Source organism: Heterodontus francisci, chromosome 5 (genome assembly GCF_036365525.1).
Source record: "Heterodontus francisci isolate sHetFra1 chromosome 5, sHetFra1.hap1, whole genome shotgun sequence".
NCBI lineage: Eukaryota > Metazoa > Chordata > Chondrichthyes > Heterodontiformes > Heterodontidae > Heterodontus > Heterodontus francisci.
In genome coordinates, this window is record NC_090375.1 from 15,185,808 (window position 1) to 15,209,196 (window position 23,389).

The 23,389-nt window shown below is 44.9% G+C and overlaps 1 protein-coding gene across 1 annotated transcript in view; it reads left to right on the forward strand.

The window, feature by feature from the left end:
* The window catches only part of LOC137369739 (desmoglein-2-like), a 53,738-nt gene that overhangs the window by 26,447 nt on the left and 3,902 nt on the right, over positions 1-23,389 (forward strand). Inside the window, exons 7-16 of the mRNA XM_068031131.1 lie at positions 2,156-2,307; positions 4,020-4,154; positions 8,722-8,907; positions 14,104-14,200; positions 14,249-14,438; positions 14,658-14,803; positions 18,449-18,673; positions 19,112-19,351; positions 20,486-20,628; positions 22,489-22,779. Coding sequence (XP_067887232.1) covers positions 2,156-2,307; positions 4,020-4,154; positions 8,722-8,907; positions 14,104-14,200; positions 14,249-14,438; positions 14,658-14,803; positions 18,449-18,673; positions 19,112-19,351; positions 20,486-20,628; positions 22,489-22,779 — 1,805 coding nt within the window. The remainder of the gene's footprint in view (positions 1-2,155; positions 2,308-4,019; positions 4,155-8,721; positions 8,908-14,103; positions 14,201-14,248; positions 14,439-14,657; positions 14,804-18,448; positions 18,674-19,111; positions 19,352-20,485; positions 20,629-22,488; positions 22,780-23,389) is intronic.

The window sequence follows — 23,389 nt, forward strand, 5'->3', positions numbered from 1 at the left end:
GTGTCTGCGTGGGTTTTCTCCGGGTGCTCCGGTTTCCTCCCACAAGCCAAAAGACTTGCAGGTTGATGGGTAAATTGGCCATTATAAATTGTCACTAGTATAGGTAGGTGGTAGGGAAATATAGGAACAGGTGGGGATGTTTGGTAGGAATATGGGATTAGTGTAGGATTAGTATAAATGGGTGGTTGATGTTCGGCACAGACTCGGTGGGCCGAAGGGCCTGTTTCAGTGCTGTATCTCTAATCTAATCTAATCTAATCTAAAAGAAAATCAGGCAGAGTGTAAAATGTGCTGCCAATTCATTATTGTGATTCGTTTATGTGACTGACCAGGACTGATTTCACCCGAACGCAGCTACTAACCCCCGCCCCACTGGCAGCTCTCCCTCATTGGCAAGTCATTTTCTCCCCCTCCCCCCCACTGGCTGCTTTCCCCCCTCCCTCAGCCGCTTGCTCCAGACCTCGCTGCTCCACCCCACTTCCCTGGCCGATTGTTCCCCGTTCGCACCACCCCACTCTGCAGCTGCTCGCTTCCCCCCCCCACCCGCCCACCCCATCACCTCGCAGCCCTCCAGCCGCTAGCTCTAGGCCGTACCACTTCCCTCCTCTCAGCCACCTGCTCCCATGTTTGATCAGTCTCTACGTGCCGCCCAAGGAAACTAGGCGGGCTGCAAGGGGTGACGGCCCCAAGAGGAGGGAAGTGGTGCAGCCTAGAGCTAGCGGCTGGAGGGGGCGGGAAGCGGGGAGCGAGCGGCCGGAGAGCGAGCAGCCAGAGAGCGGAGTGGCACGAAGCGAGGAACAATCAGGCAGGGGAGTTGGGGGGGGGGGCAGCGAGGTCTAGAGCGAGCGGCTGGGGGAAGCGTCGAGGCCTGGAGCGCGTTGCCAAGGGGGGACAGCTCCAGCTTCGAAGTCTCCCATTCAGCCACTTCCTCCAGCCGTGGAGGGCTGGATACCCGATGACGCTTTATCGCGCATGCGTGAAGATGGACCAGGTGCAGTTTGGCGCACTCTGATGACATCAGCTGGTCGCTGCGTTGTCAGGAATCACTTTGTTAAAATTAAGAACAGAGTGAATAATGGAGCAGCCTCTACATACTCCTTGCCCACTAACTGGGGAGTGTTAAAATTCTCCCTGAAATGCTCAGCTAAATTCCTGTCTCATTCTATTCCTGATTATTTTTTGTGGTCATTACATCTTTGGTACAGCTCCAGCATTTTGACAGTGCTTTTGGAAATGCTAACTGGAAATGCTGCATAGTTCCTCTCCTATTTCCTTAAGGAATTCCCTCCCTAAACCTCTCCACATCACTACCTCTCTCTCCTCCTTTCTTTTGTTTCACTGTACTGGAAATAATGAAAGCATTGCTACCCCTTCATTTTATAGTCCTCCAGTCCTACAACCCTCCGAGGTCTCTGCACTCCTCCAGTCCTACAACCCTCCGAGGTCTCTGCACTCCTCCAGTCCTACAACCCTCCGAGGTCTCTGCACTCCTCCAGTCCTACAACCCTCCGAGGTCTCTGCGCTCCTCCAGTCCTACAACCCTCCGAGGTCTCTGCGCTCCTCCAGTCCTACAACCCTCCGAGGTCTCTGCACTCCTCCAGTCCTACAACCCTCCGAGGTCTCTGCACTCCTCCAGTCCTACAACCCTCCGAGGTCTCTGCGCTCCTCCAGTCCTACAACCCTCCGAGGTCTCTGCACTCCTCCAGTCCTACAACCCTCCGAGGTCTCTGCACTCCTCCAGTCCTACAACCCTCCGAGGTCTCTGCGCTCCTCCAGTCCTGCGCTCCTCCAATTCCAGCCTCTGTCACATCTCCAATTTTCGCCACTGCACCAGCCTTCAGCTGCCTGGGCCCCAAGCTCAGGAATTCTCTCCTTAAGCCTCTCAGCCTCTCTACCTCTCTATCCTCCTTTGAGATGCTCCTTTAAACCTACCACTTTTGACGAGGCTCGGTGTCAATATTTGACTGATAACTCGCCTGTGAAGTGCATTGGGATGTTTACTACTTTACAGGTGTGATGTAAAAATGCATGTTATTGTTATCCATTTCCCAAAGTATCTTAGAGGCATTTTAATCAGAGAAACTGGGAACAAACTGCTATTTTTGCCATTCAGTTTAAAGAACTGGTACAATTTTTTTCATTCTATCTATTCTAGGCACATTAGTGTTAAAACTACTTGCGACTGATGCTGATAAAGGTAAAAATGCCCAAATTGCCTACAGAATCCTATCCCAGGGTTCCAACAATATGTTTATTGCAAAGTCCAACGGAGAAATCAGAACATGGGCAACTAACTTAGACAGAGAGGTTTGTGCCAATAATTTATTTTCTAAAGTATATTTAAGCCAAGCTACAAATTATGTAGCTGTGTAAAACATCTGAATACTCGAGAGGCATGCTCTACTAGTGCCTGTTGCCACTGGGCAACTGTTAATGGATGGTGAGCTACGAGCCTGGTGTGCCAACATTTTCAATTGGTACTGACAGCAGGCAAGGCTACCCGTCACCAGCACAGGCTCACAGAATTCTGCTGTGAGTAACTCACCTCCTGACTCTCCAATGCTGTCCACCATCTACAAGACACAAGTCAGGAGTGTGATGGAATACTGTCCACTTGCCTGGATGAGTGCGACTCCAACAACACTCAAGAAGCTCGATATCAACCAGGACAAAGCCGCCTGCTTGATTGGCACCCCATCGACCACCTTAAACATTCGCTCCCTCTACCACTGGTGCATAGTGGCAGCAGTGTATACCAACTACAAGATGCACTGCAGCAACTCGCCAAGGTTCCTTCAGTGAATTTGCTGAATAATTTAAAGCTGGTATGGACAGATTTTTGGTCTCCAAGGGAATCAAGGGATATGGCGAGCGGACGGGGAAGTGGAGTTGAAGCCTAAGATCAGCCATGATCATTTTGAATGACAGAGTAGTCTCAATGGGCCATATGGTCTACTCCTGCTCCTATTTCTTGTGACAGCACCTTTCAAATCCGTGACCTCTACCATCTAGAAGGACAAGGGCAGCAGATGCATGGGGACACCACCACCTGCAGGTTCCCCTCCAAACCACACACCATCCTGTCCTGGAACTATATCGCAGTTCCTTCCCTTCCTAACTGCACTGTGGGTGTACCTACACCACATGGACTGCAGCGGTTCAAGATGGTGGCTCACCACAACCTTCTTGAGGATAATTAGGGATGGGCCAGCAATGCCCAGATCCCATGAACAAATAAAATAAGCAACTTGGTAAGTCTTCAGCCTTCCCCCAAAACTCCTGGCCTGCTCGCGGGGGCAGGGTCTTGAGTCACATACGTTGAGGCACACGTCTGTTGTCTAACTTACAAATAACAGAAGAAAATTTGGTTGGGGATGTACACTTTCCGCTAGGGTTTTCCAAATCTGGTTGGATGTATTCCTGGAGATGTGATCACATGACCACCTGCCTAAACTTACGCTCCTGCCATTGGTCGCTTGACATGTCCTTCCTTGTGGTGCCCTGCCTTGCCACAGCCAATCAGAAAGCAAACATTACCCGACACTTTGGCTGTTAATCAACTGGCCTTCATTCACCCATGTCCAATATTTTTATAACTAATAAACAAAAGTGTTCAAATTTAATACGCCCTGGGCTTTTCTCCTGAGTTGGGTGTTGCTCACTGTAGTGACGTGGAGATGAAGCTTTAATCCTAGGCGACTCCAAGGTATTCCTGGAGGGTTGGCAACACTAACTTCCTCCCACCCACCTCACTAAAATGGGAGTTTTGGGACAACTACTGACACAGACCCATCGGCGTTGCCCAGGAGAGGAGCAGGTACATGCAGAGAGGCCACGAAAGAAGAGAGATGTGACATGATATAAGTCGCTGTCCATTCTTTTCTCCCTCTTCGGTGCGATGAAGGGAGTCTGATTTCCCAGGGTGCAGTGCAGGGGAAAGTCAACCTTGATTTGTTTAGCTGGATAGTTGTTCAGAAAGTGATTCTGAAATTTCATTTTTTTTTTTGGTTTTGCTTTAGAGCCAGGATTTATATACATTAACAGTGGAAGGTCGTGATTTAAACGGAAACGCATCAGGATTATTTTCAAAGGCAAATGCTCAGATCAGGATCTTGGATGTTAATGACAACATTCCTACAGTTGAAAAAGAGGAGGTATTCTACTTCTGATAAATTGTATAAATTTGCATGTGTATAATTCTGTACAATCATCTTCGTACCACTGCTGTTATTGTCAACATGTCTAAAGGGAAACTAAAGTACTAGAATATCCGTGCTGGGACTAGCACAGTGCTAGGACCACTTTTTGATATCTATAAATGACTTGGATATTGGAATATGGAGTAAAATTTCAATATTTGCTGATGAGACCAAACGTGGAGGCATGGCAGACAGTGAGGATGATACAAATTGACTGCAAGAGGACATAGCTAGGCTAGCAGAAAGGGCAGACAAGTGGCAGATGGAATTAAATCAGACAAATGTGAGGTGTTGCATTTTGGCAGAAGGGATAGGGAGAGGCAATATAGACTTAATGGTACAGTTTTAAAGAGTGTGCAGGAATAGAGGGACCTAGGGGTGCGTGTGCATCAATCTGTGAAAGTGGCAGGACATATTGAGAGAGTGGTTAGTAAAGCAAATGGGATCTTGGGTTTCATAAATGGAGGCATTGAGTACAAAAGCAGAGAAGTTATGCTGAACCTTTATAAAGCTCTGGTTGGGCCCCAACTGGAATATCGCATCCAGTTCCGGTCACCACACTTTAGGAAGGATGTGAAGATCCTTGAGAGGGTGCAGAGGAGATTTACCAGAATGATTCCAGGGATGAGGGATTTTAGCTACAAGATGAGGTTGGAGAAACTGTGTTTGTTTTCCTTGGAGCAAAGGAGTTTGAGGGGAGATTTGATAGAGGTGTATAAGATTACAGATTTTGACAGGGTAGACAGAGAAAAACTGTTCCCATTAGCTGATGGTACAAGGACTAGGGGACAGATTGAAGGTTTTGGATAAGAGATGTAGGGGGGAGGTGAGGAAGATCTTTTTTACACAGCGAGTGGTAATGACCTGGAACTCGCTGACTGCAAGAGTGGTGGAAGTGGAAACGATGAATGATTTTAAAAGGAAATTGGATGGGCAATTGAGGGATAAAATTACAGGGCTACGGGGATAGAGTGGAGGAATGGGACAGATTGGCTTGTGCTACAGAGAGTCAGCATGGACTTGATGGGCCAAATGGCCATAATGACTCTAAAAAATGAATTTAGCCTCTCTCTATTAATGATACAATTTATCTTTAATGTCTAGTTGTTAAGAAGCTTTAAGATAGAGTTCCTACACATAGCAGGCAGGTTTCATTGGTCTGAAATATGAGAGTGATGTCAGAGGACTGGAGGATCACAAATGTTACATTACTGTTCAAAAAGTGGAGAGGGATAAATCAGGTAACTACAGGACAGGAGGCTGAATATCAGTGGCAGGGAAGCTTCTAGAGACAACAGTCTGGGACAAAATTAATTGGCACTTGGAAAAGTGTGGCTTAATAAATGACAGCCAGCACAGATTGCTGAAGGCAAGTCATGTTTGACTAACTCGATTGTGTTTTTTGGTGGAATGCTGGTTGATGAGAAATTGAAACCTCGTAGGATTAAAGGCAGAGTGGCAGTGTGGATATGAAATTGGCTGAAGAATGGGCAGTAGAGAGTAGTCATGAACGGTTGTATTTCAGAATGGAGGGGGAGGGGAGTGCTCAGTATTAGGACAACTGCTCTTTTTGATATATATATCAGAAAATACGGAAGTATGGGGTTGAAGGTGATTTAGAGCTTTGGATCAGAAATTGGCTAGCTGAAAGAAGACAGAGGGTGGTGGTTGATGGCAAATGTTCATCCTGGAGTTTAGTTACTAGTGGTGTACCGCAAGGATCTGTTTTGGGGCCACTGCTGTTTGTCATTTTTATAAATGACCTGGAAGAGGGTGTAGAAGGGTGGGTTAGTAAATTTGCAGATGACACTAAGGTCGGTGGAGTTGTGGATAGTGCCGAAGGATGTTGTCGGGTACAGAGAGACATAGATAGGCTGCAGAGCTGGGCTGAGAGATGGCAAATGGAGCTTAATGCGGAAAAGTGTGAGGTGATTCACTTTGGAAGGAGTAACAGGAATGCAGAGTACTGGGCTAATGGGAAGATTCTTGGTAGTGTAGATGAACAGAGAGATCTTGGTGTCCAGGTGCATAAATCCCTGAAGGTTGCTAACCAGGTTAATAGGGCTGTTAAGAAGGCATATGGTGCGTTACCTTTTATTAGTAGGGGGGTCGAGTTTCGGAGCCACGAGGTCATGCTGCAGCTGTACAAAACTCTGGTGAGACCGCACCTGGAGTATTGCGTGCAGTTCTGGTCACCGCATTATAGGAAGGATGTGGAAGCTATGGAAAGGGTGCAGAGGAGATTTACTAGGATGTTGCCTGGTATGGAGGGAAGGTCTTATGAGGAAAGGCTGAGGGACTTGAGGTTGTTTTCGTTGGAGAGAAGGAGGAGGAGAGGTGACTTAATAGAGACATATAAGATAATCAGAGGGTTAGATAGGGTGGATAGTGAGAGTCTTTTTCCTCGGATGGTGATGGCAAACACGAGGGGACATAGCTTCAAGTTGAGGGGTGATAGATATAGGACAGATGTGACAGGTAGTTTCTTTACTCAGAGAGTAGTAAGGGCGTGGAACGCCCTGCCTGCAGCAGTAGTAGATTCGCCAACTTTAAGGGCATTTAAGTGGACATTGGATAGACACATGGATGAAAATGGAATAGTGTAGGTCAGATGGTTTCACAGGTCGGCGCAACATCGAGGGCCGAAGGGCCTGTACTGCGCTGTAATGTTCTAATAACTGACCTGGACTTGGGGATACAGGGCATCATTTCAAAGTTTGCAAATGACACGATATTCGGAAGTGTGATAAACATTGAGGAGGATAGTAACAGACTGCAGGAGCTCAGAGACAGACTGGTGAAATGGGCAGACACATGGCAAATGCAGTTTAATGCAGAGAAGTATTAAATGGTGCACTTAAGGGAGGAGAGACAATATAAGTTAAATGATACAATTTTGAAGGGGTGCAGAAACAGAGAAACCTGGGGGTTCGCATACATAAATCTTTGAAGCTGGTAGGACAAGTGAGAAGGCTTTCTTTTAAAAAAATTCATTGGGGTCCTTGGCTTTATAAACAGAGGCAAAGAGTACCAAAGTGAGGAAGTTATATTAAACCTTTATAAATCACTGGTTGGACCTCAGATTGAGTATGGTGTCCAATTCTAGACACCACACTTTAGCAAGGATATCAAGACCTTGGGGAGGGTGTAGAGGAGATTTCCTAGAATGGTACCAGGGATGCGAGACTTCAGCTATGTAGAAGCTGGAGTTTTCTTCTTAGAACAGAAAAGGTTAAATGGAGATTTAATATAGGTGTTCAGAATCATGAAAGGTTTTATAGAGTAAATAAGGGAAAACTGTTTCCAGTGGGAGAAGGTTCGATAACCAACTGACACAGATTTGAGGTATTTGGAAAAAGGACCGGAGATGGGAAGCAATTTTCTTACACAGCAGGTTGCTGTGATCTGGAATACACTGCCTGAAAGGGTAGTGGGAGCAGATTCAATCGTAACTTTCAAAGCTAAATTGGATAAATACTTGAAAGGGAAAAGTGGGGTTAATTGAATAGCTCTTTCAAAAGAGCTGGCACAGAAATGATGAGCTGAATGGCCTCCCTCTGAGTTGTATAATTGTGTGGTGATTCATTAGCAATGGACCCATTATTGCAGCTATATGTTATATCTACACACACAATCATGCAAACAAAAAGAGAAGACCTGATTGAGGTGTACAAAATCATGAGAGGTATAGACAGGGTGGATAGCAAGAAGCTTTTTCCCAGAGTGGGGGATTCAATTACTAGAGGACATGAGTTCAAAGTGAAAGGGGAAAAGTTTAGGGGGGATATGCGTGGAAAGTTCTTTACGCAGAGGGTGGTGGGTGCCTGGAACGCGTTGCCAGCGGAGGTGGTAGATGCGGGCACGATGGCGTCTTTTAAGATGTATCTAGACAGATACATGAATGGGCAGGAAGAAAAGAGATACAGACCCTTTGAAAATAGGCGACATGTTTAGATAGAGGATCTGGATCGGCGCAGGCTTGGAGGGCCGAAGGGCCTGTTCCTGTGCTGTAATTTTCTTTGTTCTTTTTTTTTCTTTTAAGACACTGGTGGGTTTTGTACCAGGTCCAACAGAGCATAATGAAATCTGGCTAACACTGATATTTTCCTATCTTGCTGTGGTTTGAGCTCAAATGTGCAAACCTGTATATGTCTTGTCTATATTCCACCTTCAACATTATAACCTATTAACATATACAAAGCCATTACATTTCTACTTTGTCGAGGCATTTTATATCACAGAAGCTTGTTTGCAGTGACTGCTACCCATTGCAACAGATTGAAATAGGTCTTCCATATTTTACATAATGTGTTGCACATATCATGCATCAGGATACTTAGGACAATTGAAATATCATATTTAGAACACTTCTCCCCAGCTCCTTTTTTTTGCAATATTCTGAAATTAAATCTTGCTCATTAATTTTTGTAGTATGTTTTTGTATTTTGAAAGTGGAAATGACTTGCGCTGGAGAAGTGCAATTGTATTAGAATAAAATGCCCACTTGTTCTCTTGTCTCCAGTACGAAGTCGTTGTGGAAGAAAATTCACTGAATGACGAGGTCACCCGCATAAAAGTATTTGACAGGGACCAAGAATTCACCGATAACTGGCTGGGACACTTTAACATTATTGAAGGGAATGAAGGAGGACACTTTCGATTTGAAGTCGATGAACAAACAAATGAAGGAATTTTGATTCTTCAAAAGGTAACATTGAAAAATCAAGTAATGCCTGTGCTAGCATGTGGTCAGAGGAGGAGAGGACAAGTGATCACCATAATAAGAGGCACGAAAGAAATGGCACTTTTTTAACTACTGAGATTTTCAAAGCTTGCTTAAAATTTTGTGCCAGGTCGTGCACGACAATGACTAAGGCCTGGAAAGGGAACAATTGAACAATTGGAGCTGTGCAGTCTCACTCCAGCCAGTAATAAATTGTTACTGAGATTTTAAAAATCTAAAATTTTAATGTTTGAATTTTTTTCCTTGTTTTTCCCTTTCTGTCCCATTTTTCTCTCTCAGTAAATTGGGCCTATATTCTATGGAGTTTTGAAGAATGAGAGGTGATCTAATTGAGGCAGGCAAGATTCTAAAAGGGTAGAAGCTGAGAGATTGTTTCTGCTGGTTGGGGAATCTAGATAACGGGGAGGCGGTGGTGTAGTGGTATTGTCACTGGATTAGTAACCCAGAGACCCAGGGTGTTGCTCTGGGGACATGGATTCGAATCTCACCACAGCAGAAGGTGGAATTTGAATTCAATTAATAAATCTGGAATTAAAAGCTAGTCTAATGATGGCCATGAAACTGTTCTCGATTGTTGTAAAAACCCACCTGGTTCACCAATGTCCTTTAGGGAAAGATATCTGCTATCCTTACCTGGTCTGGCATACATATCTTATATGCCCTCTGAAATGGCCTAGCAAGCCATTCAGTTGTATATAACCACTACGAAGACAATAAAAAAGAATGAAACCAGACGGATCAACCTAGGCACCGGAAACGACAATGGCAGACCCAGCCCTATTGACCCTGCAAAGTCCTCCTTACTAATATCCGGGGGCTTGTGCCAAGTTGGGAGAGCTGTCCCACAGACGAGTCAAGCAACAGCCTGAAATAGTCAGACTCACGGAATCATACCTTACAGACAATGTCCCAGACACTGCCATCACAGGTATGTCCCGTCCCACCGGCATGACAGACCCAGCAGAGGTGGTAACAGTTGAATACAGTTGGGAGGGAGTTGCCCTGGGAGTCCTCAACATTGACTCCAGACCCCATGAAGTCTCATGGCATCAGGTCAAAGATGGACAAGGAAACCTCCTGCTGATTACCACCTACCGCCCTCCCTCAGCTGATGAGTCAGCACTCCTCCAACACCACTTGGAGGAAGCACTGAGGGTGTTAAGGGCATAGAATGTAGACTGGCTGGGGGACTTCAATGTCCATCGCCAAGAGTGGCTCGGTAACACCACTACTGACGGAGCTGGCCGAGTCCTAAAGGACATAGCTGCTAGACTGGGTATGTGGCAGGTGGTGAGGGAACCAACACGAGGGAAAAACATACTTGACCTCATCCTCACCAATCTGCCGCTTCTGTCCATGACAGTATTGGTAGGAGTGACCACCACACAGTCCTTGTGGAGACAAAGACCCGCCTTCACATTGAGGATACCGTCCATCGTGTTGTGTGGCACTATCACCGTGCTAAATGGGATAGATTTCGAACAGATCTAGCAATGTAAAACAGAGCATCCATGAGGCGCTGTGGATTATCAGCAGCAGCAGAATTGTACTCAACCACAATCTGTAACCTCATGGCCAGGCATATCCTCCACTCTACCATTAACATCAAGCCAGGGGACCAACCCTGATTCAATGAAGAGTGTAGGGGAGCATGCCAGGAGCAGCACCAGGCAGACCTCAAAATGAGGTGTCAACCTGGTGAAGCTACAACCCAGGACTACTTGCATGCCAAACTGGATAAGCTGCATGCGAAAGACAGAGCGAAGCGACCTGATAACCAACGGATCAGATCTAAGCTCTGCAGTCTTGTCACATCCAGTCGAGAATGGTGGTGGACAATTAAACAACTAACTGGAGGAGGTGGTTCCACAAATATCCCCATCCTCAATGACGGGGGAGCGCAGCACATCAGTGCGAAAGATAAGGCTGAAGCATTTGCAACAATCTTCAGCCAGAAGTGCCGAGTTGATGAACCATCTCGGCCTCCTCCTGAAATCCCCAGCATCACAGATGCCAAACTTCAGCCAATTCGATTCACTCCGCGTGATATCAAGAAATGACTGAAGGCACTGGATACTGCAAAGGCTATAGGCCCTGACAATATTCCGGCAATAGTACTGATGACCTGTGCTCCAGAACTTGCTGCACTCCTAGCCAAGCTGTTCCAGTACAGCTACAACACTGGCATCTACCCTGCAGAGTGGAAAATTGCCCAGGTATGTCCTGTACACAAAAAGCAGGACAAATCCAACCCGGCCAATTACCGCCTCATCAGCCTACTCCCATTCATCAGTAAAGTGATGGAAGGTATCATCAACAGTGCCATCAAGCGGCACTTGCTTAGCAATAACCTGCTCAGTGATACTCAGTTTGGGTTCCGCCAGGGCCACTCAGCTCCTGACCTCATTTCAGCCTTGGTCCAAACATGGACAAAAGAGCTGAATTCAAGAGGTGAGGTGAGAGTGACTGCCCTTGCCATCAAGGCAGCATTTGACTGAGTATGGCATCAAGGAGCCCTAGCAAAACTGAAGTCAATGGGAATCAGAGGGAAAACTCTCCACTGGTTGGAGTCATACCTAGCGCAAAGGAAAATGGTTGTGGTTGTTGGAGGTCAATCATCTGATCTCCAGGAGATCACTGCAGGAGTTCCTCAGGGTAGTGTCCGAGGCCCAACCATCTTCAGCTGCTTCATCAATAACCTTCCTTCAATCATAAGGTCAGAAGTGGGGATGTTTGCTGATGATTGCACAATGTTCAGTACGATTCGCAACTCCTCAGATACTGAAGCAGTCCGTATAGAAATGCAGCAAGACTTGGACAATATCCAGGCTTGGGCTGATAAGTGGCAAGTAACATGCGCGCCACACAAGTGCCAGGCAATGACCGTCTCCAATAAGAGAGAATCTAACTATCTCCCCTTGACATTCAATGGTATTACGATCGCTGAATTCCCCCACTGTCAACATCCTAGGGGCTACCATTGACCAGAACCCTGAACTGGAGTAGCCATATAAATACTCTGGCTACAAGAGCAGGTAAGAGGCTAGGAATCCTGAGGCGAGTAACTCACCTCCTGACTCCCCAAAGCCTGTCCACCATCTACAAGGCACAAGTCAGGAGTGTGATGGAATACTCTCCACTTGCCTGGATGGGTGCAGCTCCAACAACACTCAGGAAGCTCGACACCATCCAGGACAAAGCAGCCCGCTTGATTGGCACCCCATGAACAAACATTCACTCCCTCCACCACCGGCGCACAGTGGCAGCAGTGTGTACCATCTACAAGATGCACTGCAGCAATGCACCAAGGCTCCTTAGACAGCACCTTCCAAACCCACGTCCTCTACCAACTAGCAGGACAAGGGCAGCAAATGCATGGGAACACCACCACCTGCAAGTTCCCCTCCAAGTCACACACCATCCTGATTTGGAACTATATCGCCGTTCCTTCACTATCGCTGGGTCAAAATCCTGGAACTCCCTTCCTTACAGCACTGTGGGTATACCTACCCCACATGGACTGCAGCGGTTCGAGAGGCAGCTCACCACCACCTTCTCAAGGGCAATTAGGGATGGGCAATAAATGCTGGCCTAGCTAATGATACCCACATCCCATGAATGAATTGTCCTTAATATCTCCTCATGTGGCTTGGTGTCAAATTTTCTTTGATAATTGCTCTTGTGAAGCACCTTGGAATGTTTTGCCATAGGTGCTATATAAATGCAAATTGTTGTTCGTATATATTGAAGTCAATGTTAATTTCTTTACCAGGTACTGTAATTCAGTTCAATTCATTGTGTATATTTATAATGCACAATTTTTGACTAGTGAACAATACTTCATTCACTGACCATTTTGAAACTCTCTTTCACCAATTGTACTGATTCTCCAATTTAATATTAGCAGCAAATTGTATTGTTTAGCTTACAATTGCTTTTGGCCTCCAGCAGATTTACGTCGGTCAGGAGCTTTTAATTTGGAACTTTGCCGATAGCTTCCTTAAAATCCAAATAAAAAAATCATTGGGAATTCCACTGTCTGGATACCCCGCCTTAGGAAGGATATATTGGCCTCGGAGGGAATGCAGTGTAGATTTACCAGAACGATATCGGGACTTCAAGGGCTAAATTACAAGGCGAGATTACACAAATTAGGGTTGTATTCCCTGGAATTTAGAAGCTTAAGGGGTGATTTGATCAAAGTTTTCAAGAAGTTAAGGGCAAAGATAGGGTAGATGGAGAGAAGCAATTTCTGCTGGTTGGGGGCTGGACTTTTACGCCCCGGGAGGGCCCAGCTGATTGTCCCCGGCGAGGCCCAATCTCCACTTACCTGCTCCAAGAACAGCATCCTTTTGACTGGGTGCAATGCCAGCGGTGGCCACTGTTCCTAGTAGCGCTGCTGGGACTGAAGAGCTGCCGGCCCTCTGATTGGGCAGCAGCTCTTGGAGGTGGGACTTCCTGCCTCAGAGGGGCAAAAGTCCCAACTGAAGCCAGTTATGGGCCTGGGCCACATAAAGTAGCAACGTGGCTTCCAGGCCTGGCCGAGGTGGTCTCTGTCCCAATCTTTCAGCCGGTGGGCAAGGCCACCACCTGAACGTAAAGTTTCAGCTGGGCATCTATGACTTGGGGGCCAGAGTCTAAAACTTAGAACCAGATGTTTCAGGAGTGAAATTAGGAAACACTTCAACACAAAAAAAAAGGTGGAAGTTTGGAACTCACTTCTGTAAACAATTGATACTACATAAATTGTTCATTTTAATACTGAGATTGAGAGATTTTTGTTATCCAGGGGTATTAAGGGATATGAGGCAAAGGCAGGTATCATGAGTTAGGTCACAGATCAGTCATAATCTCACTGAATGGTTGAACAGGCTCGAAGGGGTGAATGACATCCTGCTGTTCCTCTGTTCATTAGTCTACTTTATCTGAACCTTCCTAATAGCAGAAAATTTATGTAGCAGGATTTTTCTTTTATTAAATCTATCCATATTTCAGATTTGTTTTCAATTAAAAATATCCCCCTTCAGTAACTTAAAATATCTGTTATCTGATTTAGGATTTTGACTTAAAGGTTTTTTAGGGTGAGCTCTATTGTGTCTCTCCATACTGGTTAACATTTCACACTTTGTTACCTCGTTTCTCCACCCCCGTTCCTTGCAGGAACTGGATTATGAGAAAATACAAACCAAAAATCTAGTCATTCAAGTCGCCAATAAAGCAGCATATCACACGTCAGTTATCACTGGAGGAGGAGGTGGTGGAGGAGGAGGTGGAGGAGGAGGTGGAGGCGGAGGAGGAGGTGGAGGCGGAGGAGGCTTCAATAAACCAATTAGAATAAAAGTCAACGTGCAAGATAAGAAAGAAGGTTTTTTATTTAAACCAACAACAAAACGAATCCATATTTCTGAGGATAGGACAAAAGTCACAACTGGTCAATCATTAGGAAATTATCCAGCCATCAGTGCCGATACTGGGAAAGAAAGTGAAAGAACCAGGTAAAGGAGTGTGCTGTGTCATATGTATGCTTCTCTGTGTCTGTGCATGTTGTGTGTCTGGTGTGTGTGTGTGCTTGTCTGGTGTGTGCATGTGTATGTGCGCATGTGGTGTGTCTGATGTGTACATGTGCATGCATGCACGTGGGTATGTGCATGTCTGTGTGCACAGCTGTGTATGTGTTTGCAAAAACTAATGCATACTTCCATTTTATCAAACAGCTATGCAAAGGATTCAGATCCAGCAAACTTCTTCAACATTAACCCTGACACTGGGGAAATTACCCTTGCCAAATTACCCGACAGAGAGTCTGAGCATGTTGTTGATGGAAAATACACAGCAACAATATTGGCTATAGATAATGATGGTGAGTAGATCGTAAGTAGGGACTAGCTTGAATACAGCATCCAGCGTTAAAGAGAGATTATGAAAACACTGAAAGGATGTAAAGGATGTTTCTTGGCTCTAATATTCCTCATTAACAACACACATCATATTGACCTATGCCTGATTTCTAGCCTGCATTTCACACGGTGCTTTTGTTTTTAATGCTCTCCCCCACAACAAGTTTGAAGGCAGGGAGAGCACCTAATCGCACGGCTGGGGACCCCGTCACCTTCCCGCCTCCACCCCAATTAAGTCCATGGTGGGAAGGTCCAGGAACCTTAATTAATGCCCAATTAAGGGCCCTATCCCGCCACCAGAATTAGCCCAAAGCTGGGTGGGGGGCCTATCACCACACAGGGAACACGCCAAACAAACCCGTACAGGTTGCTTGTCAGCTCCCGGTACGGGGGTGGGGAGGGGAAATCTCTCATTCCAAGGCATCAGGAAGGCCCATATGACCACAGGAATTAGGAGCAGAAGTAGGCCATTCAGCCCATCAAGCCTGCTCTGCCATTCAATAAGATCATGGCTGATCTGTTTCTGTCTCGAATTCCACACTCCCACCTACCCCCGATAATCTTTGATTCCCTCACCTAACAAGAATCTATCTACCTCCGCCTTAAACATATTCAATGACCCAGCTTCCACCACCTTCTGAGGCAGGGAGTTCCAAAGTTGCACAATCCTCTGAGAAAACAATTTCTCCTCATCTCTGTCCTAAAAGGGCGACCCCTAATTTTAAAACAGTGCCTAATAGTTCTGGACTCCCCCACAAAAGGAAACATCCTTTCCAAATTCACCCTGCCAAGACTGTTCAGGTTCTTATAAACTTCAATCAAGTCTCCCTTCACTCTTCTAAACTCCAACGAAAACAAGTCCAGTCTGTTCAACCTTTCCTCATAAGACAACCCGCTCATTCCAGGTATCAATCTAGTAAACCTCCTCTGAACCACCTCCAACGCATTCACATCCTTCCTTAAATAAGGAGACCAAAACTGCACACAGTATTCAAGATGTGGTTTCACCAATGCCCTGTATAAATGAAGCATAACATCCTTACTTTTATTTTCAATTCCTCTTGTAGTAAAATATAGCATTCCATTAATCTTCTTTATTACTTACTGTACCTGCATACTAACCTTTTGTGACTCCTGCACGAGAGCACCTAAATCCCTCTGCACCTCGGAATTCTGCAGTCGTTCTCCATTTAAGAAATACTTTGCTTTTTTATTCTTCCTGCCAAAGTGAACAACTTCACATTTTCCCACATACGAACATACAAATTAGGAGCAGGAGAAGGCTACTCGACTCCTCGAGCCTGCTCTGCCATTCAATAAGTTCATGGCTGAACTGATTATGCCACATTTCCACTACACCCGATAACCTTTCACCCCCTTGCTTATCAAGAATCTATCTATCTCTGCCTTAAAAATATTCAAAGACTCTGCTTCCACTGCCTTTTGAGGAAGAGAATTCCAAAGACAACCCTCTGAGAGAAAAAATTTCTCCTCATCTCTTTCTTAAATGGGTAACCCCTTATTTTTAAACAGTGATCCCTAGTTCTAGATTCTCCCACAAGGGCAAACATCCTTTCCACATCCACCCTGTCAAGACCCCTCAGGATCTTATATGTTTCAATCAAGTCGCTTCTTCCTCTTCTAAATTCCAGGTGATACAAGCCCAGCCTGTCCAATCTTTCCTTATGAGACAGCCTTCCCATTCCAGGTATTAGTCTAGTAAACCTTCTCTGAACTGCTTCCAACGCATTTACATCCTTCCTTAAATAAGGAGATGAATACTGTACACAGTACTCCACATGTCCTCCATCTGCCAGATCTTTGCCCGCTCACTCAATCTATCTATATCGATCTACAACTTCCTATGTCCTTAGCAGGAGGTTTCCTTGCCCATGTTTGACCTGATACCATGAGTCTTCATTGGGTCTGGAGTCAATGTTGAGGAATCCCAGGGCAACTCCCTCCCAACTCATGCCAGTGGGACAGGACATACCCGGGGATGGTGATGGCAGTGTCTGGGACATTGTCAAGTATGACTCAGTGAGTATGACTATGTCAGGCTGTTGCTTGACTAGTCTGTGGGACAGCTCTCCCAACTTTGGTACAAGCCTCCAGATGTTAGAAAGGAGGACAGGGTTGACAGGGCTGGGTTTGCCATTGTCATTTCCGGTGCCTAGGTCAATGCCGGGTGGTTCGTCCGGTTTCATTCCTTTTTATTGACTTCGTAGCGGTTAGATACAACTGAGTGGCTTGCTAGGCCATTTCAGAGGGCATGTAAGAGTCAACCACATTGCTGTGGGTCTGGAGTCACATGTAGGCCAGACCAGGTAAGGACAGCAGATTTCCTTCCCTAAAGGACATTAGTGAACCAGATGTGTTTTTACAACAATCGACAATGGTTTCATGGCCATCATTAGACTAGCTTTTAATTCCAGATTTATTAATTGAATTCAAATTCCACCTTCTGCTGTGGTGGGATTTGAACCCATGTCCCCAGAGCAATACCCTGGGTCTCTGGTCTAGTGACAATACCACTATGCCACCACCTCCCTTAATATCTTATCTTTTGTTTCTTTGTTAGTCCCATTAGAAAGAAAGAAATTTCATTTATCTAGCGCCTTTCATAACCTCAAGAAGCCCAAAAACGCTTTAGAAACAATGAAGTACATTTAAAGTGTAGTCACAGTTGTAATGTAGGAAATTATTACTCCAGTTCTGAACTGTTGATGCAAACTGCAACCCCCCCAACCTCCCAAACCCCCCCACCCCACCTCCCTTCGACAGGCAGGATAGGGTCTGGGGAGGGTGGGGATTGTTAAAAGAGTAAATTCACTAAACGCAACCGCAACCCAGCATGTATGGACTTGCACCATTTTTATGGTAGTGAGTTGCGTTTTGTGTGTCTGTCTGTGTATCTGTCTGTCTGTCTGTGTATCTGTGTGTCTGTCTGTGTATCTGTGTGTCTGTCTGTGTGTCTGTCTGTGTATCTGTGTGCCTGTCTTTCTCTGTCTGTGTCTGTGCCTTTCGGTGTCTGTCTGTGTCTGTCCTGCTCTCGTGATGTTTAAATTAGGCTCCTTCACTGCAGTTGGGAGTCTGATCTAAATCTAATGGTTGCCGGCCAGGTTTCCCATAGCTCAGGAAACCAAGCAGCAAAATGGAGATGAGAACAGACAATCCAGCAGTTAAAGGATTTTTTGGAGCACTTTTTGTGGGCCAGGAAGGAGTGCCCCTCCATCCCCCGCCCCCACCCCCACCCATCTCCCTCCCCTAGGCCCCTCAAGCAAATCTTCTGCCCATCACAGCCTCTCCTTGATTGGCCGGACCCCCAATCCCAAGCTTCCCCCCCCCCCCCCCCTCCCAATTACCGGCTCCAACCCCACCACCCCTGATAATATCCCAAATGCTGGGGTCCATCCCCTGCAGGTCCCCTGTGGTCCATCCTCGCACTCGCTATAAATATTAGGGCCGTTAACTCTGTTTCTCTCTCCGCGGCTGCTGAGCGTTTCCCAGAGTTTTCTGACCTTTTTTAATTTCAGATTTCCAGCGTCCGTGGTGTTTTTGGCTTTCATTTCTCTGAAAAAAGATTGTTTCCTTTCTCTGTCTCCCAGGATCTACTCCCAAAACTGCCACAGGTACGATTGTTTTCGATGTCGATGATGCCAATGATAATATTCCCATCATTAGCAATCTACAGTCTTGCATGTGTGACAAAGCAAAGTCTTTGACTCTCACGGCCTTCGATGCAGATTCATACCCGAATGCAGCTCCATATCACTACAAACTCGCCGGTGAACCAGGCATAACGGAGCAATGGAAGATTTTACATAAAGATGGTAAGAATGGGGTAGCAGGGTAATGGTTCCAGTGGGGATATCTGATTTACATAGAATTACATTGAATTTACAACACAGAAACGGGCCATTCAGCATAACTGGTCTGTGCCGCCTTTATGCTCCACATGAGCCTCTTCCCACCCTACCTCAGCTCATCCTATTAGCATAACTCTTTCCTGATAGTTGTACCCTCTCAGTTCTAATATCATCCTTGTAAATCTTTATTGCAATTCTGCCTATATTTCCTTCTCTCTGTGTATCCTGTAAAACCCCTTTGTAATTTTAAAGATCTTTATCAGGTCACCTGTCTCAGCCAGCTAATATTTTTTATAGTGGAACTAAAAGCCTTTTTGTAAGAAGATGCTTTTGTTAAAACTATGGTGTTTATTTGTTCTGACTAATACCTTTTTATTTCCCTCCCTTACTCTTTTTCAAAAGATACCAGTGCGGAACTTCAGCCACTCATGCACCTGTGGCCTCATACGTTCAAAGTACCAATAAAGGTTGAAGATAACAAAGGGTCTGGTAAAGTACAAAACGTGGATGTAAAGGTGATTGAATGTACTGACGATGACCTGACCTGCTCTCCAGAGAACATGCGGCAGATCGGAACAAGCAAAGCGGCTCTCGGTGCTCCTGCAGCTGGCCTAATCGCCCTTGGGGCGTTATTGTTACTCCGTAAGTAAAAGAATGTACAGTCATTGAGCCCAACAGGTCCTTGTTGGTATTTATACTCTGTAAGGGCCTCCTCCCACCCTACTTCATCTCACCCTGTCGAAATATCCTCGATTCCTTTCCCCCTCAAGTGTTTATCGAGCTTCCTCTGAAACGCATCTGTACTATTCACCTCGACTACTCCTGCTCGTTAAAACTAACATCCTGACCCAAGCTTTTGACCATCTGTCCCAATTTCTCTTTGTGACTCAGTATCAAGTTTTGTTTGATAACGCGTCTGTGAAGCACATGGCACATTTTACTACATTAAAGACTGTAGAACTGAATGCAAGTTGGTGTTGTTCACTGACTGTGTATTTACTCTTTATGAGCATCACCCTGGAAGATGTGCGAAGTTACAGACACACGCAGCACAGGAGGAGGCCATTCAGCCCATCATTTCAGTGGCGGCTCTTTGAAAGAGTTATCCAATTAGACCCAATCTTCTGCTCTTTTCCAATAGACTTGCAATTTTTTTCCCCGTTAAGTACTTATCCAATTCCCTTTTGAAAGTTACTATTGAATCTGCTTCTTTCAGGCAGCGCATTCCAGATCACAACAACTGGTCTAAAAAAGATTCTCCTTATCTTGCCTCTTGTTCGTTTGCCACTGTCAACAGCTGCTGTAAAGGGGGCCAGAATTTCTTGTCTCTATTTTGGGGGACTTGTGGGGGGGGGGTCACATTAAATTCAGCTATCACCTTTTGCATGTCATTGATCACTTGCCTTCTCTAGTGAACTCTGAGCAAACACAGTCAGAGCCAGGAGCTCATGCACACTCTGTAGAAATAGAAACATTGGCTAGATGGAGGAAAGATTTGCAGGACTGAAATTAAGTGGATAGATCTTTCAAAGAGCTGGCATGGGCACTATGGGCTGAATGGCCTCCTACTCTGCTGTATCATTCCATGTATATTGGATAGAGAGTCAGTTTTAATGATTCCCTCCACACTTTTCTACTCTTATCATGTAATTATGTTGATATCACAGCAACCAGCATTGGGCCGAATACATAAGTTTTTCTCCCCACAAAGTATAATAGTTTTACGGTAGCTTTAAGGAATTGCATTTTTAACCTCATCGAATTGTTCATCCATAGTTGCTCCTCTCCTGTTGCTGTTCTGCAAATGTGGTGGTGCTGGAGGAGGTCTTGGAACAGCTGGAGTCTTTAAACAGATACCCATTGAACCTCAAGGACACCTGGAAAAGGACAACATTGAAGGTGGAGGACAGGCAGACACGGTCTGTATTCGGAAAGAATGTTTTATCTTTCTATTCGGCAATCAGTATTTTAGGCTTCTTTTTCGTACAACTAATGTTTTCTTGCTATGTAGAAAATGTTTGAAGAACAATGAAAGGGTGAAGAATGGGGCGAGTAATTTTGCACTGTTTCTCATTTTTAAAAAAAACTAGGGATTAGAAATTTATCTTGAAGCAGTAGTGTGAAAAGGGCAGTTTCATTACACACCTGGCCTCATATTCACTTCATTGACTTTGATGGATGTGAGTCTGAACATCTGGGTACAATAGTATAGTGGTTACGTTACTGGACTAGTAATCCAGAAGCCTTGACTAAATGATCTGAAGACACAAGTTCAAATCCCACCATAGCAGTTGGGTATTTAAATCCAATTAAATAAATCTGGAATTAAAAATCTAGTCTCAGTAATGGATTGTTGTAAAAATCCATGTGGTTCATTACTGCCCTTTAGGGAGGGAAATCTGTTCTTGCCCAGACTGGCCTATATGTGACTCCAGACCTACAGCAATGTGGTTGACCCTTAACCACTTTCTGAAATAGCCTAGCAATTGCCCGAGATGGGCAATAAATGCTGGCCTAGTTGGTGATCTCCACATCTATCAATGAATAAAAAAAATACAATAGGGAAATAAGGAGAAATGTCTTTACTCAGAGAGTGGTGAAAATGTAGAACTCACTACCAAGGAAATGGTTCTTGCAGATAGCTTAGAAACCTTTAAAAGGAGACTAGATGACTACATGAGAGAAAAGAGAATAGAAAGAAGTACAGAAAGGGTGAGGCAAGGCAGCTGGAATAGGAAGAGACTTGTGTGGAGATTAAAGAACAGCACAGATTAGTTGAACTGAATGGCCTGTTCCTATGCTGTAATTCTACATTTAAAAATATAACCCTAGACTGTTCAGTCTTTCCTGATAGATATAGCAGTTGTCACTTTGATGCTTTGTGGAAGAATTTATTTCCCCAGCAGCGACACAAATGGGTTTGCCATGGGAATCCCTCTTAACAGTTCTAGCTAGAGGAAGACAATCAGTAAAACAATGATGGACAAGTTGGTTGCAATAAAGATGCACCACCTTTTTACTTGGTCCTCTTCTGTTGTAAATCAACCTGACATCCCCAACCTCCTGCTTCACCACCGCCAACTCCTAACTTGGCACTCCTTCCACTGTCCCCACATCAGCTTGCCCTGCTTTCAGAACACAAGCAATGCAATGCTTTGCAAACCAAAACATATAAAATGTGATCTTGCATGTTGGACTCTCATGTGGAATGAATACTGATGATTTTTCTCAGAGCAACTATTTGTGACTAAATATACCTTGTGCTCACTGAATGAAATTGGCTCCCAGTCCAGTAACACCTCAGTTTTAAAATTCCCACCCTTTTTCAAAGTCCTCCACGGCTTCACAGCTCTCTAGCTCTGTAACCTCCTGCAGCCCTACAACCCTTCAGTTCTGGCCTTTTGTGTTTCCCAAATTTTAATCGCTCCTCCATTAAACAGCCGTGCCTTCAGCTGCCGGGTCCCTAAGCTCTGGAATTCCCTCCCTAAACCTCTCCGCCTCTGTTAGCTAAGACTTCCCTTAAATCCTATCTCTTTCACCTAGCCTGTCCTGTAATCTCCTTTGGTGTCAAATTTTGTTTGACTCTTGCTCCTGTGAAGCACCTTGGGATGTTTTACTACATTAAAGGTGTTATATAAATGCACGTTGTTGTTGTTAAGCTACCCCTTCAGCCAAAATAGCCTTCTAAATAAAACATCAACAGCCTTACTGCATTGGAAATGAATGTATTTGAATTACAATTGTTAATTACTGATCTATCATCTATTTTTCTCCCATAGAGTGTCCCTTTGCTTCCAGTTGATTCAGCTGGTGCAATGACACACCAAACTATTTCTGGTGCAGCTTCAAATGGAAGACTCGCAACCATGGTAGACTATGTTGGAGGTTCAGCAAATATCAATTCGGGAGCAGAAGTTGGCCATGGCTTTGGCCAGGAAACCGATATAAGGGACACAAATTGGATTGGTTCCAATGCCAACCCACCTATGGAGCCTGCTGTGGCAGAATTCAATGAGGGAACAATTTCAGGAGGTAGTTTTCAAGGTTACATGGGAGCGTACATTAATGAGGTACTTTTAATTTTACATTGTGTTACTGATATCTATTTAATACAGTGAGTTGTTCTTGCATTATGTAGCAACATGCCATTTTTTTAAAACACGTTTTCCGAACATTTAAGGCAAGGTTGGACAGAATTATTATATAGTCGCTTGCTATTCCAGAACTTGAGTATTGCTGAAAAGAGACATGCTGTCGAAGCTTTTCATCTTGCACTCATCAGGACTGACGCAAGAATGCCAAACATCTGATCAGTGCAAGACGAAAAGCTTCAACAGGATGTCTCCTTTTCTCAGAATTATTAAACTGGACGGTAATATTGTTAGTGTGCACGAGCTGAGGATGATCATCCTACAGACTACGATAAAACTGATTTAAGTTATTTTCAAAACTTTTTTGTTGTCCAAGTAACCTAAGTTTCCTTCATAGAAACTAGTAGAGGAATGACTATTGCTTTTAGATATACAAAGAACAAAGAAAATTACAGCACAGGAACAGGCCCTTCGGCCCTCCAAGCCTGCGCCGATCCAGATCCTGTATCTAAACCTGTCACCTATTTTCTAAGGGTCTGTATCTCTTTGCTTCCTGCCCATTCATGTATCTGTCCAGATACATCTTAAA